This window comes from Schistocerca gregaria, chromosome 2, assembly GCF_023897955.1.
Source record: "Schistocerca gregaria isolate iqSchGreg1 chromosome 2, iqSchGreg1.2, whole genome shotgun sequence".
In the NCBI taxonomy this organism is placed as follows: domain Eukaryota; kingdom Metazoa; phylum Arthropoda; class Insecta; order Orthoptera; family Acrididae; genus Schistocerca; species Schistocerca gregaria.
In genome coordinates, this window is record NC_064921.1 from 251528636 (window position 1) to 251549252 (window position 20617).

The 20617-nt window shown below is 37.3% G+C and overlaps 1 protein-coding gene across 3 annotated transcripts in view; it reads right to left on the minus strand.

Moving 5' to 3' along the window:
- LOC126336795 (2',3'-cyclic-nucleotide 3'-phosphodiesterase-like) overlaps positions 1-20617 on the minus strand; it is an 84088-nt gene that overhangs the window by 49418 nt on the left and 14053 nt on the right. For 2 of the 3 annotated variants that reach the window (XM_050000821.1, XM_050000819.1), the window contains 2 exons: positions 8018-8109; positions 3504-3860 (listed from right to left, as the gene is read on the minus strand). In XM_050000821.1, the coding sequence (XP_049856778.1) occupies positions 3504-3811 (308 nt within the window). In that variant the 5' untranslated portion in view covers positions 3812-3860; positions 8018-8109. The remainder of the gene's footprint in view (positions 1-3503; positions 3861-8017; positions 8110-20617) is intronic. The other variant, XM_050000820.1, reaches the window with a different exon arrangement.

The following is a 20617-nucleotide window of genomic DNA, read 5'->3' on the forward strand; positions in this document are numbered from 1 at the left end:
AAATCTAAGCCGCACCTGAAATTTGAGATTCGAAATTCAAGGGGAGAGAAAAGTTTTAGGCCGCACCCCCAAATCGAAACGAAGTTGCTCCATTGTAATATGAGAGACAATTTTGGTCGAATAAATGACAATACAGCTACAGTAGTTTGGTTCGAGTCATAAGCTCAGCAGTTAAGCTTTACCAGGTAGCTATTGCTATGCGTCAGGCACTCCGTCCGTATTTATACGGGTACCCTTCCTTTTCCACGTGCTTCGTCTGGTTTGAATTGATTGCTTATTTTTATTTGATCTGATAAGTGCCGTTCTCTTTGTTATAGGTGTTTATGTCACTCAGCTGAAAATGCATTACTGTACTGTGTATTGTTTGTCGCATTCTGATAATGAGTGTTTACGGCCTGTCGCCGCTCGCAGCACGGCTTGCTTTTGTGCGCGTTTCCGCTGCTTACAATAAAAAAAGACAGGAATTGTCTCATTAGCGAAACCACGGCAAAAGACTGCTATTTGTTGTTACTTACACTGCTGCTTTCTTTGATAATGATCAACAAAAACCAAATAATAGACTGCGTATGATAGATGATGTTCTGAACGAGAGTTTAGAGAAAATTTTTCTCCATTTGGAAATCTTTGCAGACGCCTCTTTAGTACATTACATTCTGCACAGAAATTAGAGTCATCTTAGATTTAAAAATCTAGTCAATTGCCGTGCTTCATTTCTGACTGTATCACTATTAGGCATAAGAATAATATGAATGTAAACATGACATGATATGTATATTCTTCCGCGTTTGCTGTTGTCTCACTCTAGTTTCGTAGTTTATTAGGCAGACAGGATTTAAATGAGATAGCAGCAAACATGAAAGAATACATGGCAAAATGTTTATATTCGTATTATTCTTATGGTGAAGACAATACTGCATCTGATTCACAATTCATAAAAGTTCCTATTAGCAACCATCTCTTCTCACAGGTAGGAAAAAATTCAGAACGTAAAGTTGGCCATATTGACAAACATCCCAGTCTTGCCAGTCGGATTTTCATAGTAAATTGAAATGCTGCTACATTCGAAGATGGACAATACGGAATTTTTATTTACTTTATTGGATAATGTATGAAAATGCAGTGGTCGAAACTTGGGGCGGAGAAAAAAGCTCGTCTTCCACCTTTTTTTAAAAAATTTATTTACTGACGCAGAGGTTTTGGCACCAGTATTTATCTTTGTGCCTGCAAAGCATGCCTGTGTAGTGCTACATACAGGGTGGTCAGAAAATATGTGAAACAATTGTAGGGATTTTACAGGGCAGGTTGTACTAAGACATAAATGTTAAGAAAGAAATTCGATATGTTGCACCGTTTCTGAGTTATTTAGCATTGAAGTTAGTCAATCAGATCGTTGCGCGCATAAATTCAAGTTTCAACTAACGAGACAAAGCACTCGTTGGGCAACACCGGCCCTGGCAGGCCACTTGAATGCGAGTGCGCAACGCCCCGATTGGCTAAATTCTATGCTAAATAACTCAGAAACGGAGCAACGTATCGAATTCTTTCTTAACATTTATGTCTCAGTACAACCTGCCCTGTAACATCCCTACAAGCATTTCACACATTCTGACCACCCTGTATATTTGTCGGCAGAAGTTAGTTGTGGTGGCACATACCAACATTTTTTGGAACTTCCACCTACTTTGCACTCGATTCTAAGCCGCGTGCGGTGTTTTGGATTAGAAAAACGGGAAAAAAAGTGCAGCTTAGATTCGAGTAAATACAGTACCTATCTGAATAATTTCTATTATCTCACCACACATTTCTTCAGTCACTTTATCTTGTGCAGAGCTGCCTGGCACATAAAATATTACTACTGTAATGGGTGGAGGTTTTGTGTCTATCTTGGCCACAATAATTTGTTTACTATGCAGTTTTCATGGTAGCTTACCCACATTCCTATTTTCTTATTCATAATTACACCTACTACTGCATTACCCCTATTTGATTTTTTTATTTATAATCCTGTTTTCACCTGACCAAGAATCCTGTTCCTCCTGTCACTGAATTTCACAATTCCCGCCTGCCTACCCTCTTAAGGAATCTAACATTCCACACTCCAATGCACAGTACACCAGTTTTGTTTCTCCTGGTGACAACATCCTCCTGAGTAGTCCCTGCCCAAAGACCTGAATGGGAGGACTGTTTTACCTCTGGAATATTTTACACAGACAATATCATCATTTAATCATACAATAGAGCTGCATGCCCTTGAGAAAAATTACAGCTGTAGTTTCCCCTTGCTTTCAGCTGTTCACAGTACCAGCACAGTCAGGTCATTTTAGTTTTAGTTTAGTTAAATCACCCAGACTGTTGCCCCTGAAACAACTGAAAAGGCTGCTGCCCTCTTTAGAAGCCACATGTTTGTCTAGTCTCTCAACAGATACCCCTCCACTGTGGTCACACCTACAGTACAGATATATGGCTGGTCCCAATGTATGAGTACCCACGCCACATCCTATATTGCTGATATAGATGATTTATATGCTGCCAACGAATGGAAACTGCATGTCGTAAGAACCATGAACTGCCCGTGACAAGTTTTATAATGTACACTGTTCTTAGTATGTGTAATAATGTTACCAGGGCACAATATAATGCACATAAATATTGGTGTACCTCATGTTTTCAAATCCCCAAAATCTCTTTACTTCATAATGTAAATTTATAATCATCCCTTCTATTCAATTACACTTTGCTACAAGTTTCAAAAGAAAATCAGCCTCTGACAATAACACCTAAGAGTATTTTAGATATAAATTTTATATTACTTCACTGCTCTTTCATATCTGCAAATGAAAAATTACTAAAAATGTCAAACAGTGATCACCAAACAAACACTCTGAATTGACATTTTCTGTAGACCTAAAAGATAACCAACACATTGATTCAAACTAATGTGTGGCAGTATCTGATTTTGGGATAGGAATTTTAGTTACCTTTTAGACATGCCTCACACAACACTGTTCTGTGATAACATGAAAGTATGCTAAACATAGAAATGTAAAACTTAATTAACTTGACAAGCAGTAGTTTTATTACATATGAATATTCAAATTACGTGCATCCATTATGGACACTATATAACATCATGACTGCATATTACATTAAGTCCAACTAAGGATAGCTGCGACCAGTTACCTATGAAATATTTCTTTATTTTCATGACCTAGGTTTTGAGCCTTTTGAAGCTCATAGGCAGATGCGGAATGACAAAAGTTTACATATTCATACCTGTAACATTACATTGGGCACAGTCGTAAGGAGATAAGAGACAGTTTAATGTAGTGCCCTCTGTTTTTGTTGGTGGCAAGTCATGTCAAAAAATAAATTTATTTAGTTACTATGACTGCCTGTATGACAGTGTTAGTTTCAAATTGGCATCATTTTTTATTGTCATTTTGAATAATCAACATTATAAACAATGATCTGCAAATGATCATAATATCAGTGTCAGTACCAACCTGCCTCTGACTGTGAAGAATTGGTCTGCGGAGCATATTACAGCACCTTTGTATGTCTCTTCAATTTCTTTTGCAATTGTTGATTTTCCACTGCCAGCAAGGCCGCGTAAAATGAATATTGTTTTTGAGGTGCGTGTGTAATCTACTGTAGATGGATCAATCAAAAAAGTGAAGTTTAAATACTGTTTACTTGTAGTTACTTTCTTTTCTGGTTCAACAGTTGCTGGATGGCACTGTTCTGTAGCTGTTTCTGTAGTTTTGTTTTTAACCTGCACTTCATCTTGAGCTTTACCAAATATCTGACCCATTTTTAAATTAAAAGTGTACTCAACTGATCACAGTTCTAAATGCAAAATCCTGTAAAGAATTTTAAAATTATATAATCAGAATTGTGAACAAAGGAAACATTAAAGCGTCAAGTGTAAACTGTTTTTATGCTACACTTAAGTCACATAAAACAGAAAAAACACACATTATGGTCAGTAATAAAGCCAAATGGTTAAGGTAGATAATACAATCTGAATTTGAAACAATACCTAAGAGAAAGCCAAAAAAACAAAAAAATGCAACATAAATACCTAATAACTGACAAATCATTAAAGATACATTCATTACTTCAATACTGCCTAATGGTCTGACTAACCAACTAATAAACGAAATACAATTTATTATAACTTGAAAAAATGCAGAGAAAGATTACATGTAACTGGTTACAGTTAAATTCCAATATATTTGTCATATGGTAACAACCAGAGTACTGTCTCTGAATAAAATCAGGCACCAACTCAACATTGATATCACGTTTTGTCAAACAAACAAAATAAAGCTATGACAGAAATCTTTATTGTTCTTTCTCTTTTCCCTTCAGATGAATGGACAATAAACTGTGTACAAAAATATACACTAACCTACCAGACAATTTAGTCTCCAGCAGTGGTATCAAACTACCACAGGAACAATTAAAAAGTAAAGAAGTTGATTATCAAAATCCTGTAGTAATCAGATTATATCTGTGTGTAAACAGCAAAATAGTAATGTAACTGTTCTTTTACTTCATGCTTCCTCATTTCTTCACTGTGCTTCTCTGCTAGCTCTGTTGGTACAAGCTGCTGATCTGCCACCACTGCTTTTCCTTGCTACTCAGATTATTTGAAACATTTTTGTATACTTGTCTTAAATAGGTTGGAGCAAATGAGATGAGACAGAAGAGAGGTTTTTAAAAGCACGTGTAAAGCTAGACTGTCCCAGCACTGCAGATTGATTGGAGTGTGGGTTGTAAATGGTGGAGCGGGCGAAAGGAATAAAGAGGGTGGTAGGGGCTGGAAGGAGTTAGGGAAAGAGGATGACTTGACTTACATGCAGCACTCAAATAGAGGAGTGGGTTGGGAAAGGCAAGGGAGAAGAGGATAGAACACACAGGAACAGGGAGACTTAAGAGAGAATGGTATGGATGTAGATTAATGGGTTAAACTGGGGGCATGGGGGAAGGGATGGAGATAAGCTTGGGAAGGGGGCTAACAGAGATTGAGACCAGGAAGAGAACAGAATCAAAGGAAGCCAGGAAGAGAACAAAGGATGTATTCTAATGACAATTCCCATCTGTGTACTTTACAGAAGCTGATGTTGTGGGGGATTATGAAGATGGAACAAGTTGTAAAGCAGCAACTGCATTTAAACATGTTTTGCACAGCAGCATACTCTGCCACTGGGTGGTCAACATTGTTGTTGGCTACAGTTTGGTGACAGCCATTCATTTGGGTGGACAGCTGATTCATCAACATGTTCACATTAAAAGCAGTGTAAAAATTACAGCAGAGCTGGTATATGACATGACTGCTTTTCCAGGTGGCCCTGCCACTGATGAGGCAGGGTATACCAGACAAGAGGATGTACTGGGTGGGTAAAAATTACATGGGCTTTCACAGGGATATGACCACTGTAACAAGAGCTTTGGGGTAGGTGTGCCACAAGGATGAACTACAATGATTCATAAACTAAGTGGCCAGCAGAACGCTACATTAGAATAGGAAGGAAAGATTGTGGGTAGGTTGTTCAGAACAGGATGGAAGGTAGTAGAAGACCTGGCAGATGAAGTGGTGAACCTTTCCCAGACCCAGGTGATAATGTGCAATATGGAGGGATTGTGGGACTAGTTGGAAGTTTTCTAGGCATTTGTGTGCTTCAACATACTGGGCAAAAGATTGACCCACACAGCAGATGCAGCATCCACAAGTGGCTAGGCTGTAAGGGAAACACTTTGTAGCATGGAAGGGATGGCTGCTATTTTTTTAGGTATCGGAGGGATGGAAAAACAAGAGGATGGTACACTGAGATGAAGAGGACAAGTGAAACAGATAAGCATGAAAATGTTAAGGCTGTGAAAGAATGGGTTCTCATCAAGAAGAGACCACCAATGATCTTAAACAGGAAAAAGCTTCTAGCATCTTACATGACTAAAAAAGTTTCCTGTAGATGGCCCACAAACAGGCTGGCATACGAAGGTGCTGTGTGGATGCCCGCAGCTGTCTCATTGATTTATTTGTATACTTGTGGATAACGATAGGGATAGTTAAGTTTATAAGGAAAGAGGTTAAGAATTTGGAGTTAGCAGGACATTTAGAGAATTAGTGCTCAATGGCACAAAAACAATGGGTATAAACAAATGAAAGTAGTCTGTATCATTGTTACAAGAAGTTAGCATGTGGGTAATGGGTTGTTGGTCAATTAGAAACTTCGTTTTGTGGAAGTAGTAACCATCTGCAAGGGAATGCCCAGAGTGATTAGGTTTGTAGATTTTAAGAACTGTAAAAAAGGTATTGTTAAGTACAAGGGGGCACGGAATACTTTACACGAACAGGGATATGGATTTTGGAGATCAGTTTGGAGGTGATCCAAGGAATTTTAGTGGAAATTGGAGGTTATGCTGGACTTTTGGTATAGTATGACTTCGACACAATGTATGTATAAGGATTATCATATTAATAATAATAATAATAATAATTTATATGATTTAGAAGAAAATTTTTTATAAAATGTTCAACAATATAACAAAATCATATTACAGTAAAGTATTATGCACTGCAACAATGTAAACCGAAGTTATTATGACATCATTAAAACTAATAATGTTGTCTGAAAAGTTTCCTCATACCATGCCAGTAATTTATTTTTGGCACAATTATGAAGCAGAAGTGATATTTTGTTGGAATCTATTTCTTCTAAAAATTTTAACCCTTTTTCAATTTCACTGGGGCCTTCTCTCAAGTTTGCATCTATCATTTGATCTTCTGATTGAACTATGTCTAAAGAATCACACTGTTCGATGTTTTGCTTTTGCTTAAGCATTTCTGTAAGCTCGTCAGTTGTCAGAAACTGTGTGAAACTAGCAGTTCTTGAATGTCATCGCTATCCACCATTAAATTTAATTGTCTGGCAAGATTGACCACTTCCTCAATCACATTATCAATTTCATGAGAACCTGGTGCTGATTGCCCCTAGGTTTCAGTGGTAGGAGAAAATATGGGGGGGGACAGTTTTCCCAGATTCCATTTAAAGTTAGTGTCACCTTCAGGCAGATGTGCAAACTATTGTCTCAAGTTGTAAGCTTTAAATGTTTTCATAGGTCCCTGGGTCACTGGTTGAAGAAGCTGATTGCATTCAGCGGCAAAAGTAAAACTTTTACGAGCAGATCGGAATTAACTAGAGTAACAGGATGATGACCTCGTGCACGAACCACTTCAAATGGAATCTGTGTTAACTGGCAATAACATTCCACTTCAGGTGTGAAGTGATGACCAAACCAGTCCTCAAAAAGGGAAGCTGTACCAAAACTTTAGCATTTAACTTCCAAATCAAGGGCAACCCAGCTTTACATGAATTTTTTGAAGCTTTTGGATTTCATGAGTGATAAACGAAGAGAGGTTTTAATTTGCAATCACCAGCTGCTTTCACACCAGCTGTCACCGTCAATTGATCTTTGGCTGCTTTGAAACCTTAAAAGGTTTTTCTCTTTACACACTTTAAAAAATTCTTTTAGGCATATTATTCCAGAACTGACATCTACTTCTATCATTGCCTTCTCTGAATAGAGATGCACGGTCTCTTTATCAGTGCTTGGTGCTTCATTTTCTGTGAAGCTACGCCAATTATAACAACTTTTGAATTGCCTAAATCAACCATTACTAGCTTTAAACGTTTTATCTTTGGCCACACTGAACTACTTTCAGTCTCTCAAAAATCAGCTTAGCTTGAGAGCACACCATGTTCTAATCAACAGGACAATTTTTCACTCGTACTTGATTACCACACAATAAAATGTTAACATTGTTTCCACCAAAATGCTACTAGAATTCAAAGACTGAGCATTTTTCACGTCTGTTATAATTATTCTACCATTGATTCCAGCAGATCAAACTTCTCTACCAATTCACAGATTTTTACCAAATCACAAATTTTAATTTTTATATTGAAGTCTTTGATAATGTGAAGTACACATTCCAATGATAATAACGTACTTTTCTTGTTGCTGCAAATGAATCAGTTCTGCTTCGTTTGGATGGCACAGTTAGAATCTCTCAATCAAGCCAGCTCCATGGATAACACATACCTGCAAGTAACAAGACCAAATCTGTTGTAAGCCAAACACTACGTGGGCTGAGAGCATGAAGAGAGATGCATGGTGCTCAAACAGCAATATCGCGTTAACTCCAAAACTCAAATGGCTCGAAGCATTATGGGACTTAATCTCTGCGGTCATCAGTCCCCTAGACTTAGAACTACTTAAAGCTAACTAACCTAAGGACATCACACACATCCATGCCCGAGGCAGGATTCGAACCTGCGACCATAGCAGCAGCGCGGTTCCGGACTGAGGCGCCTAGAACCGCTCACCCACGGCGGCTGGCCGTTAACTCCAGATTTTTGTAAAATAGGACAATGTAAGTCGGGGTATTACTGTACAATAACGTGAATTGTCATGGGTTGAAACAGAAAAAAATTAATAAAAGCATCATAATAGTATCTCTGAACACATCTTGAAAACCAAATCAGACATTTCATGGAGAGCCTCTGTCAGGTAAGAACTGTGGTTTGTGAACAACTGTATGAAGCCTTTATACGGAAGGAGGAATGATCACACCATGGTCTCTTTTAAGATTGTAGGTGACTGCTCTTTTCCCACACTGAATTTGAGGCATTTGGGAGAGGAACATGAAGCTGGTTGGAGGTAAAGTGTTCCTTGAAGTTAACCAGGTGGCAGTTATATCTGAGTATGGTTAGGTCACGATAGGGCAGTGGTATGATCTAGGAGAGGCAAGGTTATGGTTAGCTTTTAGTGGAGCAGATTGCAGCTAAAAAGGTGTTTCCCTTGTAAGGTCTGGGTGAAGGGGGCAAATCCTTGACCAGCACAGGATGATCGAATCTGGGTCTGGAGCTGAAAGTGAGACCTTAGGAGAGGATTGAAAATTTTGTGGACTGAGGTTCTTAATCCTTTTAGGGGACATTTTTCATAGCAACTCAGTGGAGATAATTTTTGTTCTATCCTATTACAATTGTGATCGACTGATTATATTTATTTTTTGATAATTTTATTTTTATGATTTAGGACCAAAAACGATGGTGGTACATATATCACCACAGCACCTTTGTGAGGTTTTAAAACGATGGGGGTAAATGGATTACCCACTTGTAAGCTGTTACGTGTTGCCATTACACGTAAAAAAAAAAAAAAAAAAAATAAATAAGGAACAGCGTTTTCTGCTTTTACTTTGTTTTCTTTTACTTAATTTAAAAAAATATTTGCTACGGATATTAAAGCTTATTTACCACGATGTGAAAATAATCCTTGAAACTTTATCATACAATAAAGATATGAGCTGATGCAGGTCACAATAATGTATATCACAGTAACAAAGCAATGTGTTCCAACAACAGTAGTGATCTCATGACAAACAGAAACTAGTGCTATAACAGTTTTCATACCTCCGGTGCAGTGTACTACCACATGATGTCAGGCATAGACAGAGGCTAAAACATATTCCTAAAATCTTTTGGCTACCCCTAACTTAGTGGTAAATATGTTTCCCAAGTACCACAAATGACAGATTAATTTTGTAATAAGTATACTTCCCAAGCACCTTGCAGAAACTACTTTGGTAGTAACCATATTTTCCAATAACCATTTAAAGACTGTTATTTGGTGAGACATATACTTCCCACAGTCCTGAAGGCTATATTTCACAACAAACATAAACTATAGCTGTTGCTGCAGACTGCGACTAGATGCCAGGAGCATACAGAAGTGGTAACACATATTCCCTTAAAGGCTGTAAAGAAATACATTTAGTGAGAAGTATATCCCCCATGACCTGCGAAAGGGTCTGTTTAACTTGACAACACTGTCCTGTGTTTGTTTGAGTTCTAGGTTTTGTGGAATGCAGGGCAGGAGGTTTCAGAGATGTGACAGCTGGAATTGTCAGAAAGGCAAGCTGGAATGGAAAATCTCTAAATGGCCACCCCCATCTCCTGCCTCCCTGCTACACAAGAATTGTCCTACCTCCAACAAACTTGCAAGTCAACCCACATTAACACTCACATCTTACCCTCTTTTACCTGCCTCCTCCCACAATGCACTCCTCAAACATTTTTTTAAAAAAAAAACTCAAACAAACCCTGGGCATTGTTGTCAATCTATCCACCAAGAATGTTAATCCCACACAGGTTTCAGTCCTGTAATAGTTCTAACTTTCAACCCACACACCAAATTCAGTCACATCAGACTTGTCAAGGATCTACTTCCTTTACTGAATTTGTACTGTGGAAACACTTTTTTGCCACAAACCCCTCTGATTAAAACTGACTGAAAGTAGCATTAACAGAAAGAAACTGAAGAGAATGTCATGTAGTTGTAAAGAAAATTTATTTTTGCTATGTTTCATTTCAATGAGTTCTGCAAAGTGTTTGCGGGCTCTGATGGAAATGCCAATCAGGAGCGTATCACGGTGTAACATAATACACAATACTAAAATAGTCCCACAACTGAATTGCTGTTTAGGGGAATTTTGTTACCCTTCTAACACAATCCTTGAAATAGATTGTAGCCAATATGGATGCGTTCCTGGCAGTGAACACTATTATCAACAATCCTTAAGTGAACAAAAATTTGTTGATACAACAGATAACGAATGTACATCATCAATACACAATGTATCACTTACAAGTAAGATTGAGCATATGATCAGGATGCATGTTCCACACTTGTCATGATGTTATTCTATAGAAACTAACTTGTAGTAACAAAGGTCATTGAATGTAGTTCTGCGATGTATTTTGGCACCAACTGACTCTAAGATCCAGAACTCAGACATGAAGTGATGTTTACACATGATATATATTTCTCTAGAGAAGATTTTAAAATGGATGGCAACCCAGTACTGACATTAATAGCTTTTGGGTTACCACAAAGACTTACATTGTAATACATATCACAATCCACCTGTAGTCCCACATGACTGGTTACAACTGATCCTTGTCAAAAGGGAAGAGGGCTTCTACTCTGTATGGTCAGTTCCCAAAAGATCAGATACAAAATACAACATGTGTTAAAAAGAATCATCCAATTTGGCATGTCTATCTTTCTGAAACTAATACACACAGACACTGAATTTTGTTTCTTTATGAATGTGAAACTCAAAAAGATTTTTTTTCATATCATGCCCCCTCGAGATATGTGGCATACGGCAATGCGGTCTTCAAATTGTTCCCACATTGTAGCGAGCAAGTCTTAAGTTATAGCTTCTACAGTCACTGTTACGTGATGTCAATTCATTCACTGTTGTTGGTAACAGTCGCACATCAACAGAGTGTTTTATACCCCCCCCCCCCCTCCACACAAGAAATAATCACATACAGTCAGGTACAGTCTCCTTGGAGGCCAGTAATGTAATCTGGTCCAGTACGAGCAATCCATTGTTCAGTAATCCTTTGATTTAAAAATTCCCGCACTACCGCTACATAGCAGGGACCGTGTAAAACTTAAAGAGTTGGCTCTTTCCAACAGTGCGCTGTTCACACGCGTATCTCAAATAACATAATAGTTATAATTTTTTTTAAATTCGTATGATTCTTTTTGATACACCCTGTATTTTCATGAGTCTTCAGCAAACTTTTTATGAAATCGGGATAACTATTTATTATAAAATTACCTTATTATTATTGGTATCAAAGGAAAATTCTATTAAACAATGGAAAATCCAGGGTGGAATAACGACAATATTATGGAAACAATAGATTGCTACTCATCAAGTAATGGAGATGCTGAGTCACAGACAGGCACAACAAACAATATTGCTAAACAAGTAAGCTTCTGGGTAAAAGGCATTCTTCTGAATTAGGCAACATACACACATACACATTCACACAAATGCCAACTCACAAAACATAGCCTCTGCCTCTGGCTGCTGAGGCCAGACAGAAACAGTGGTCGTGTGTGTGTGTGTGTGTGTGTGTGTGTGTGTGTGTGTGTGTGTGTGTGTGTGTGTGTGTGTGTGTCTAATTCAGGAGAAGGCCTTTTGGCTGAAAGCTTACTTGTTTAACAGTCTTTCTGTTGTGCCTATCAGTGACTTGACATCTCCTCTATATGGTGTGTAGCAATCTGTCCTAATAATAATGAAAATTCCAACAAGAAGACTAACAACAAGAGACAGAACTGCAGGCCAGTATTTAGCTGCAGAATGCGACATGTTTAGTACTACTAAACATAACAGTGCAAGTGATGACACCATCCTAGCTCTTAAAATAATTTGTTCCTCCCTTGAGGAGAGGAGAGGAACCAAGTACAGAAGGTTAAAAGGTGAAGGTAGGACACTCATACCCCACGCGAAGAAGGACCACCTGCAGTGAGGATGAAGATAGGCAAAGATGAAGGGAGAGAAGCCAGACAGTATGTGGTGAGCGATGATACACTGGGAAGCGTTTGTGCCAACTTCAGTGGAAGAATAACAAGGGAAATGCGAGATGTGCGACAGAGAATTAGGAAAGTAGAAAAACACAGAAATCTGAAAGAGTGGAGGGAGGGGAATGAAGAACGGTGAAAAAGAAGGTATAAAGAAAAAAACCAGAGATGCATGGCGTCTGTTAATGTAGATTAAGCCCAGTAGGGCATTGGTATGTGTGGCTGTGTTGGAGGGCAATTTTCCATCTCCAGATTCCAGGAAACTAGTGTGTCAGGTGAGAGAATCCGAATAGGCCACGTGCTATAGCACGCACTAAGATCCCTCGAGATCATGTTCAGTTACTTGGTACTTGATGTCCCCAAGGTAAGTGCTTGCATGACCATTCAATACTCAAGCAGTTTAATGGTGATCACGCATATATAAAATGCTCTACAGTGGACAAAATTTAGTTTATAAACAACAGGCAATGCAATGTTGAGGGCAAAACAATGAGCAAAACCAAACCACAGACAATATAAAGCTATAAAGAAACAGGATACCAGGTCAGAAGTAAGATTGGCAGATTGTGAGAATTTATCTAAGAATAGGAAGGTATATCAGAGTAATTTAAGCAAAAAATTCAGCATCCTGGAAAATGACGATTTTACACATACGGATGAAAAGGGGCAATCATTTTCCACAGGAAAATAGCAAAAGATGCTTGCCTTTGTTGGTAGTTTAAATTTACATATCTACTACAAATTTGGGATGTAGAATGCACTTCCATGTCCAGTGATTTAGGAGTCATCAGTATGTATAAAACTACTTTGGGATACAACATTTTAGGCTTGAAATATATATTTAGTTAACACTATAACTCAACATTCATTTAGTTTATTTATTTTTAATAATGCAATATTAAACAATAGGAGCTTTCGCTTTTGTTCTATAGTAATAAAAATACCCATTCCGTTTAGGTTTATTGTCGATAAAGAAGTACTTTATTGCTGGGTGTGGCATTGTAGAAGTACATTATTGCAGGGTGTGGCATTGTTGTAGTCACTTTGTTCTGAAACTTCTGTGGATGTAAATATTTCATCGAGAGTGTAGAATGTATTATGTGCTTTGTTCTGTGTGTAATTTGTAATTAATTTTAAGAGATTAACTGGAATGCAATAACATGGAAGAACAGTTCTCTGTTGGACTGATAGCAAGTGAAGTGTGTCACAAGACAGTTTACGGTTCAGTTTCAAAAAACTTGAAAAATGTCAATAACTTTGATGAAGTTACAAAAACTTTGTTTAAATTTCGAGTAAGTTCTTCTATATCATTAGTTTGTAAGTATCATGAGAAGAAATATATTTGGAAGAAAGTGCTGTGATCCACTTAAAGTTCATAAAAAGCCTATTACTAAAGGTTTGACAGAAATAAAACATGGAAATTTGTCCTTGTTATGCAAGAGTGAAACAGCTGCCCAAGTGAAACATAATGTGATTCCTGGAAATTCCCTGTGCCCAAATTGTTACTAAAAAATATTTGTTGTAAATCCAGAACCTGAATCATGTAACCTTGTTAATGGCATTTATATTCCCAATGAGGAAACTGTTAGCATATTGAATTTTGCTTGTTCCAAGTTAGACATATCTCCTGCTTCAAAAATAATAAAGAAAAGCAGCTATTGAAAATAAGGAACAACAAATATCAGACAAAATTAAAAAAGGCTTGGAATCATGCTTTAATAATACAGTTACCAACATTACAGTAGAACCCCTCTAATCCGACCTTGGATGGTTCCTCACTCAGGTTGGTCCGACCATGCTCACGCTCGAGAGCCTGTGCCGACTTGTCACTGGCTGGACGCCTGCCGGGCCATTGTTGCGATGTCTATTGCTGTGCATATTGTTATACTGTACGTTATTGTGCAGTTTTATCCTTTTTTGGGATTAAAAAACGTTGTTGTTTGCTTTATTCCATGTTCTCTACAGTACTTATTACTGTAGATTCACTGTGTGTACAGTTGTCTGTTTTTCAACATGTCTTGATTCAAACGTAAACACGCAACTCTTCCACTAAATGAAAAATTAACAGTATACAAAGACTGGACGAAGGAAAATTGCTCCAAAAAATTGCAAAGGAACTGAATGTAGGTGTTATGACAGTTAAGGATTGGAGGAAGAATCGGAAAGACATTGAATACTATACAGGTACGATTGATTGATGGTGAAAACACTCTGAAGAATCGCAAAAAGGTTAAAAAAGGTTAAACTTGAATGGCTTGCTGATGCATTGTGGATGTGGTTTTGTCAAGAAAGAAGGCAAGGAACTCCAATATCTGGGTCAATTCTCAAAGGGTTTTGCACAAAAAACTGGAAGCCGAAAGTAAATTTGCTGCCCGTGAAGGCTGGATTGATCATTGGAAAACTCTTCATAATATCCGATTTGTTTCTATTTACGGAGAAAAACCATCTGCCGATGCCGCAGCTGCTAAGGAGTTTTCTGTTAAGTTTCAAGAAATTGGAGAAGAAAATGAACTTTTACCCTGCCAAGTGTATAACATTGACGAGACAGGGCTGAACTTTAAAAAGTTGCCAACAATCCGTGGTAGGAACGAAACTTACAAAAGATAGAATAACAGTCATTCCTTGTAATAACGCAGGTGGCATCCACAAGCTCCCCTTGTTCGCCATTGGCAAATCTAAGAAGCCAAGGGCATTCAAAAATATAAACTTATATTCTTTGGCGGTTTATTACTGCAATAAAAAATCTGCTTAGATGGACTGCAACCTTTTTAAATCCTGGTTTTTCGACGAGTTTGTACCATCGGCCGCAAAAGACTTGAACCAAAAAATGCTGCCTGTCCATGCTCTACTGCTGTTGGATAACGCACCATCACATCCATCTGAGGAAGATCTGGTGAAAGGGGACATAAAAGCTCTCTTTCTGCCTCGTAATGTGACCTCACTCATCCAACCAATTGATCAGGGCGTTATCGAATGGTTAAAAAGGCGATATAGCAGAAAGTATATCAGCTCAATCTTGGAGAAATCTGAAGGAGGTCGTAACTTATTTGAGGCAATGAAATCCCTGAACATCAAAGATGCTATTTACACAACTGCTGCAGCGTGGGATAAACTGAAATCTGACACACTGAGGAAATCGTGGCGTAAGCTTTGGCCACAAGTTATGACTGAAAATGAGCATACCGAAGATAAGCAAAACAACGACGTACTGGAAATCGCTAAAGATCTACAAACCCTGGAGCCGAACGTCCCTGCCAATGAAGTTGAAGAGTTGATCAACAAATGTGACAAAGACTGTGACACTTTTGAAAAGCTCAGAGATGACCAGATTGTTGCCGCTATTAGCCAGGAAACTGTAAATGAGAACTCGGATGGCGAAGACGAACCTCCCACCCCGATTTCACACAAGATGCTAAAAAATGCTTTTGACATCGCCCTTCAATACATCAGGCAGAATTCAACTTCATCTCCAATGGACGTTTTGTGGATAAAAAAATGGAGGGAAACTGCAGCTAAATCTAGAATAACATCTGCTAAACAAAAATGTATCACTGACTTTTTTCGTTTTTACTGTAAAAATAATGCATACAGTATAATCATTTCTTAGTTTATACATACAGTAGTTTATTTCTTTGTAAGAATTTTTTTATGTACAGTGCTATAAACATTTTTTAGTTTACAATATATACCATTTATACGTTATTAAGTACAGTACAGTACTGTTAATTTGTTTGTCGTTTTTCCTTTTCAAACCAATACATATTATAGTGTGTGTACACGTTTTTTAGTTAATATATTGTTGAACACTGTGAAAAAACATCTTTTTATATAACTGTAGATGTCTTTTAGTTCTTAAATCGTTTAATTTTTTGTACTATGTGTCTTTTTATATCTTTTGCAATAAATATTAGATTTTTCGGATAATCCGAACTTTTTCTCGTTCCGACCATGGTCCCGGTCCCGGTCCCAAAAGTGACGGATTAGAGGGGTTCTACTGTGCTTCTAAAGAAGATGAAAACCTATCACCAGCATCATCTGACACTGAATATTTGAGCTTCATAGAGACATTAAAAATTAAATGTTCACTGACATCTAAAGAGGAAAATGTTAAAATTTCAAGTTTGCTCCCTACTCATGGTCAAGAGAAAAAAAAAAAATCAACATTTCTCATTTTTTGGTTAAACTAATCCGAAAATTAGAGAAACAGCAAGGCATTCTTCCAGTTTTAGGAAAGAAGAAAGGAGTAGGTATAAGTGAAGAAACAATATAAAAGATACAGCAGTTTTTTGAAGATGATGAAAACAGTAGTGTGTGCCCAGGCCGCAAAGGTAGCAAAAGAGTTGTTACAAATTGAGTTAAAAGTAACAAATCAGAAACGAATAGTGCTGTCAAATTTAAATGAACTTTATGTAGCTTTCAAAAATTCTCATCCTGAATTCAAAATTGGAAGGTCAAAATATTGTGACCTCTACCCCAAGTGGTGTATTTTGGCTGGATCCTCAGGAACAGACATGTCATTGTTTATATCTTCAAATTTTCAAACTGATGATTGTGGGTGCAAAACTCAGTGATCTTAACTACAAAGAGTTACTAGATTTAATGGTCTGAGACACTTAACAGTTATGACTGCATGGCGAGTTCATGTAATAAATGCCCTGGTAAAGGAACTGTTATTGAACTGTTTCACGAATATGATGATAAAATGTCAGACAGTATTACCTTCGAACAGTGGGTCACAACTGACAGGCAAGAAAAGATAACAGTGGTTAAATCTCAGGAAGAGTACTTGGAATCTTTAATTGATAACTTAGAAGAACTCAAAAGTCACCACTGTGTTTCTAAAGTCCAAAGTAAGTTTTTGAAGGACAAAAAAGCAGAACTTCATGAAACTGACTTCATAGTGCTAGCTGATTTTGAAGAAAATTTTACATTCATGGTTGATGAAGCAATACTAGGGTACCACTGAGTCAATGACCATGCAACAGTGCATTCATTTATTCACTACTTTAAAAATGAGAAAGATGTAGTTTGCAGTTCTTCAATTTGCATTCTAAGTGACTACTTGGAGCACAACACTTTGGCTGCACTTGTGTTTCAAAAGTATGTAATAAATAACAAAAGAAAATTTTCGCAAGGTTGAGAAGCTGATTACTTTTCAAATGGAAGTGGTAGTCAGTATAAGAACAAAAATAATTTTTCAAATCTGTGCAACCACAAAGTGGAGGTTGAATGGAACTTTTTTGCATTTGCCATGGTAAAAATGCACAGGATGGAGTGGGAGGTACAACGATACGTGAAGTAAGTAAAGCCAGCCTACAAAGACCAACCACAGACCAAATTCTCACAATACAGGACATGTATGTCTTTTGCAAGGATAATATTAAAGGCATTACCTATTTTATGATCCAGAAAGAAGAAGTGGTTCTGCATATGAAACAACTCAAACCAGATTTGAAAATTGTATAGCAATAACAGGAACAAGGCATTTCTACAAATTCCTTGGCACTGCAGAAAACTTAGTTGTAACATTCGAAACCGAAATTTATGATCACCATTGTGTCAGTAAAATTACATCTCCATCTTGAACATGGAATGACATAGTGGCATGTGTGTATGATGGACAGTGGTGGCTTGCAGAGGTTGAAAGAATAAGTTTTGAAAACAATAATGTTTTTCTGCATTTTTACCACCCTGCTGGCCCAAGAACATCACTCAAGAAATCTACTAGTGACAAAGTTTGGACATCAATGAAAAATGTTTTAAGGAAACTTTAAGTGCTTGAACTTAGCACAGCAATTGGGAGGTCTTATTCTAAATCACAGCAGCTGTCTGAAGAAATATGTGTTCTTAACATTCACCACCAGGTTTAGGAACAGTTGCATCATGAAGGACGTCAATTGAAAATATTTATTTTAAGTAGGTCAGAATAATATAAATGTTAATTTCAGTGATGTTTCCACTTTTTGCATATAATACAGTACCTTACTTCAATAATAATTGGCTATATCCCGCCAATATCACACATGAATAGGCAACAGCCATAAGATCAGTTTCGTAGTAATGTGAATATCTCCTCATTTTCAAAAAATTCGTATCTTTGTTCGCAGTCAGATATCAATGTGGAAATTTTTACAGTACGTTGCTATCATATAGGTGTACAAACTGTGCAAAACTCATATTTTTATATTCAGTCCCGCCTGTAATAACTAACCCCAAACTTTACAAAAAATGAAAATTTTCAAATTTTAAAAATTCATAACAAATTAAGGAAACATAAGTGTTCATGCTCTATATGAGACTAGTAGTGTATGATATCTAACTATAGGAACAAAATAGACTCCCATAAATCACTCCTTGTTTGTTACCGAGCGAGGTGGCGCAGTGGTTAGCACACTGGACTCGCATTCGGAAGGACGACGGTTCAATCCCGTCTCCGGTCATCCTGATTTAGGTTTTCCGTGATTTCCCTAAATCGCTTCAGGCAAATGCCGGGATGGTTCCTTTGAAAGGGCACGGCCGATTTCCTTCCCCATCCTTCCCTCACCCGAGCTTGCGCTCCGTCTCTAATGACCCCGTTGTTGACGGGACGTTAAACACTAATCTCCTCCTCCTCCTTGTTTGTTGTTTTTGGGCCTAGAAGCGGATTTTTGAAAATTGGATACCAAATTTTGGAGTTCATTTTGACTGGTTATTTTTGAATTTAGAGTACTTTGTGTAATAGACAATATTGTAGAGACACTTTTCTGAAAACAATCATGTCAATTGTAATGTTGTAACTTAACTCAGTGCAGAGATATTCATATTTTTGCTAACGTCTCTAAACTGAAACATTGTTGCGTGCTTACAAACAAAAATGGCCGCCAATCAGTAAAGTTGAAAGGTAAATTAAATTTAAAAAAAAAAAAAATTGTTTTGAACTTCTCAACTATAGGTAACCACATATAAAAAACTAAAATATTTAAAAACCACTTCATTTGGACTGACCCTTATGTAACGGCAACATAAATCATTTTACAAGCCCTTTACAGAGATTAGAATTACTTTTGCAAATGCATTCAGTTACATTACAATACCTTAACGCTTAAGAGAGTGAGAATAAGCAAATTAAATAAGCTTTTGTCTTTTATTTCAATGACAGTGGATATTACTGACAATGAAGACAGCAGCACACAACTTCAACGTGTTCCACAATGCAATACTAGCAAAGAAATATCTCTGTATCCCTTCAGTCCTACATATTTAAAACACAGACCTTCACTGATGCCTTGATTATCTTGCACTAATAAACAGGCATTTTGACATGTGCTGTGTTTCAATTGCTAAGGACTGTGTTTTATTACAGGTAGGATACACAATAATTACAGTATCAAAAACACATCTCCCTTATGTTATGCACTACACTATCTGCTACTATTATTGCATTATATTCTACTCATTTCCCAATGACTCTCTGCAACTGCAAACAAAACATTCTGGATGTGTTTATTAATTTTTGTGCCAGATCACACACACATATAAAAGGTGGGGAAGATAGAAGAGCAAACTAACGCCATTAAATAAGAAACTGATAATGAACTTTCACATACTATTGCAATGTTTCAAATTATGCAAGAATACCATTTTACACACATAATAGATTTTTTCCCTTAAATTAAAGAAGCTAACTACTGTATTCAACTTCAGATTTTGTCCTGCAAGATTGTTACAGAAAAGAGAATAAATCACACTGCAAAGCTGGCAACATTCTCAAGTCACTCAATGTAAACTGATGCCTTTCCAATAATGGCATCATTCATCCATTTTATTTATGGGACTTTAGGCCACAAGTTTCCACAGTTCCTAACAGATGTGCTGCCACAGTTACTGGAAGACATCCCACTGGACACATGGCCTGTAATAAACCATGATGGATGTGATCTGCCTATTCCATACACATAATTACAGGCAGCAGAACACTGAAGATCACCGAGTCAGTCACTGACGAAACACAATGCAACCAGCTAAACCATCAAACTTAACACCTAACTTTTCTCTACAGAGAAAATTAAAAGAGGTTTACAAGGTAATACTGATAACTTCTGAAGACATGAAATGCCAAGCAACACAGGCCTGTGCTGCACCAAATACAATTTAACATGCAGTATCACCTGTACATAATTGCTTT